This window comes from Tachysurus vachellii, chromosome 4 (genome assembly GCF_030014155.1).
Source record: "Tachysurus vachellii isolate PV-2020 chromosome 4, HZAU_Pvac_v1, whole genome shotgun sequence".
NCBI lineage: Eukaryota > Metazoa > Chordata > Actinopteri > Siluriformes > Bagridae > Tachysurus > Tachysurus vachellii.
Window position 1 is genome coordinate 18669159 of NC_083463.1, and position 3981 is coordinate 18673139.

Here is a 3981-nt window from a genome sequence, read left to right on the forward strand (position 1 = left end):
ACAATGTTTTATGATTAATGGCAATTTATTCTATTATTGCATTTTATTTAATTATTAATGTTATAAGATTTTTTTACTACCTAATACTAATATTGCATAACATTTAGTTATTATGGCAATATATAAATTTATATTTTTTTCCCCCAAAAATGCGCAAATTCCTTACAACAAATAAACAAACACGCAAATAACATCCTGATCCTGTTTACAGTGTTCCAGTTGAACATATTCTTGAATTCAATATTCTATATTGAACATAGTAATCATTTTTGATCGTTTTTTTTCTCGATTTTTTGATATATCAGGAACGAATCCTGCTCCTTAATCCCCAAACCACATCCCAAACCTAAAGCACCCAATCATCCAATCATGTGCACTCTCACAAGTAAAGACGCCAAATTGTACTTTTCTTTCTCACTGATATGGCACTACACATCACCAAGAAATGTAAATATAATGCACCTTAAAGATCGTTCTTTGTGTGTCATTGGACTGCACTGACCACTAATGTGCCTTAAATAAAATCTAAAAAAAAAAAAAAAAAAAGCTAATTAAAGCCACGTTATTGAAGATGCACTTTCCCAGGTAAAGATCAGCCTAAGAAATAAAAACCATACAGCCACATATTCCATAATAGCTAGATACTGAATATATATTTATACTTACGTTTAAAATAACATGGACATTCATACACATTTTGCACGCAAATAAAATAAACTGTGTTTAACTGGAGGTTCATTGGCACAGGGTTCACACTCGGGCTGAAATTTCTGTCCTTGCAGGTCAGGACCAGCCTCTGATGACATCACTTGTTCTGGTGCGCGCGGGCCACACGGAGCTCTGCTCTGTCATTCAGCCCATAACTCAGTGAGGCAGCTACACGGAGCTATGGCCGAGGAGAGCCGCGGAAAACGAAGGAAACAGGCGAACCCGCGACGCAACCGAGGTATGATGTAATCAAAATATTTGTACACATTTATAAATAATTATTGCATGCAGTCTACAGTTGTGCACGAACGTAGTGCATCTGCACGGACTTCTCACAAGTTGTTAGAGGCATGCAGGGCAGTGAGCGAGGCAGTGCCTGTGTGTTAGTCTACTTCAATCTCTCGTTGCACAAAGCTTTTGTATACCTCTATCGTGATGATTTATAACACAACAATATTCAGTAAATATTTGCGTCTGAGCAGAACAGTCAGTACATATAATGAGGGTCTTTTCTCTCTTTTCTCACCACTGCCACCACATTGTCCTTCATAACTAGTTTATAACCTGCTACTTACTATTCGTAATGCGCATAGACACAATCCTGGACGTTGGGTTTTACAGTTTTAACCAGAGCTTAAACGTGTGTGGATGATTTAAAGGACTCAACAGGCTACTCATGCTGAATGACATGTTCAGGACGTGGTGCTGAATTCATCTTGAAATTCCATCATAATTCAACAAATGCGTTTATTCACATAGTGCATAAAATACTTCAAGAATCTGGAATAAACCGATTTTTTTTTTTTTGCACAAAATAAAAATCTTCGAATATGAATAGAATTTAATTGTTCAAATTGATTTTTTTTTTTTTTAAAGAATTTTGCATATTTTATTTCTAAAAATAATTACTAACATCTAGGCTTACCAACTATGTATAATAATATTCAGATATATATTGCTACAAAGATGTAAAAATATTTTCCATATATTCATAATATAATTCGATTTATTTAAGAGAGATTTTAATTTAAAATCAAAATAAGTGACAGTTATTTGTTATTTGTATACTGATGATGCGGAGATAAAATGCTAGTAAAATGCTTTGGAGCATGTTGATGAACATGTTATCTCTTGAAACAAATGCTCATTATTATATTAAATATACTCTTGGCCTGTAATGCATATGTATTTATAATTCTATATTTACATAAGTTGCAAAGGATATCGAAATCAAGATTTTTCCATTAGAAATGACTTTAAAATTTGCTATTATAAGAACACATATTACCTGCTTGCCAGGTGCTCAGTAAACAGGTTTTGAAATGTTATGTAATTATACTTTAAATACATATTCGAATAAGATATGACAGCATGGCAGCCATGCTTCTGTTCTCTGGCATATTAAATGCTTACAATCTGGTTTTAGGAAGTGCAAATGTCTTCTAGGTCTTATTGTTAATTTGTAAACTATTTTTTATATCATTAATCCAGACGCATCAGATAAACATTAAGTTGTTTGTCTACCTTTGAAAAACCTCAACGCATAATTGCCTGTACAGTTACTCGAAGATTACTATTTTGTTGTAGGTAAAAAAAAATTATAAAAATAACAAAAAATAAAACAGTTCAAGCATCCGTTCTATGTTTTATGCTGAAGAAAAACCATTGCAGCAGATGATACTTCCAGCATTTGCTTCTGTATGGAATTCGTAGTTAAAGAAGTGACATTCACAGATGTGATAAGTCCATTCAAGCCATTGTAAATAGCAGAACCTAGATATGAATGCCTATGCAGAACATTATTATGTACTTATGTACTCCATTTCATCTAGAAAAATAAAAAAATACATTTTATGTATTTTGTGATATTAGTCTTTATTGATAGACTAAAGCACAAATGTTGATGATTTATGTAAATGTTTATATGGCTTAGGCAATTTAGTGCATTTATAAATAGATATTTTAAACCTACCAGTTCTGACCTGCACCAGAGCGCTCTCTCTGTAGGAGAAATCAAACCTTAATGACCTTAATCATATAGATATTTTGAGTGATACTGTCCGATAATAATACATTCATACATATATTTTTTTGCTGTGTGTGTGTGTCAGTGTGGTGTGATTGACCTTCCTCATTAGTATGCATCAAGAGTTGTCAACTTTGTCAACCTCACACCCTAGTGTAAGTCCTTTAGAGCTCATGGTACCATCTCTCACACATACAGACAGACAGACACACACACATACACCCATACATGCACACACACACACACACACACACACACACACACACACACACACACACACACACACACACACACACACACACACACACACACACACACACACACACACACACACACACACACACACACACACACACACACAGCAGAAGAAGTGGCCGGTGAGATGCAACTTTTGTTCTTCACAAGTTATGCAGTTCCTCTATAAGGTGATAATGTTCCTACATTCATACAGTTGTGATAGCTCTGTTAGCCACACACACATGATGACAGCATGTTTCTCAGAAGTGTCAACTGGCTTTTTGTGGCTTAAATGGTCAGCTTACAGGAACCCACAGCAAAGGTGACAACTTATGGTGTAAATTAGGATGTGTGTGTTTTCATCACATTTTGCATTGTGATGGGGTCCTGTTTGTGTACCTTTGGTACCATGGCAGGCAGCATTAGCCGTATACAGCACATATGTGAATCACTCGCATGCACCCCCTTTGATTTAGTGTGTCCTCTCCTATGTCTTTTTGACATCCGTCTCCTCTCCCTTCTTCTCCTTTGTGTCCTCTGGGATATGAGCATGTGTAGGACAGATGAGAGTGATCTGTGGTGAGAGAAAACACACAGCAAAGCAGATTAGAGTTCTGGGCAAGTTCCCTGGAATGCTGCTTGCTCATGGCTTGTTTCATGGGAAAAGTGACAACAACATAATTCTTAACAATTAACAAACCATGATAAAGAGAGGGAGAGAGAGAGAGAGGTGTGTGTGTGTGTGTGAGAGAGAGAGAGAGAGAGAGAGAGAGAGAGAGAGAGAGAGAGGGAAAGAGAGAGAGAGAGAGAGAGAGAGAGAGAGAGAGAGAGAGAGAGAGAGAAAGCATTCTGCATAATGCTTCGCAATTCATAAGGAAACAAATATGGTCACCTGGTAATCATTTTCTTTATTACACCAAATTTCAAACAATGAGATTTGTGCCCAAAGTTTGTTAGATCAAATTATCTTTGTTTCTTTGTCTTTGGTCCAAACATCACCTTGAGCTGAA

The 3981-nt window shown here is 35.9% G+C and overlaps 1 protein-coding gene across 1 annotated transcript in view; it reads left to right on the forward strand.

Annotated features, from left to right (window-relative positions):
* Positions 1 to 823: 823 nt before the first annotated feature.
* Positions 824 to 3981, forward strand: part of LOC132844585 (zinc finger E-box-binding homeobox 2-like) — a 24634-nt gene continuing 21476 nt past the window's right edge. The window contains exon 1 of the mRNA XM_060868169.1: positions 824 to 946. Coding sequence (XP_060724152.1) covers positions 889 to 946 — 58 coding nt within the window. The 5' untranslated portion in view covers positions 824 to 888. The remainder of the gene's footprint in view (positions 947 to 3981) is intronic.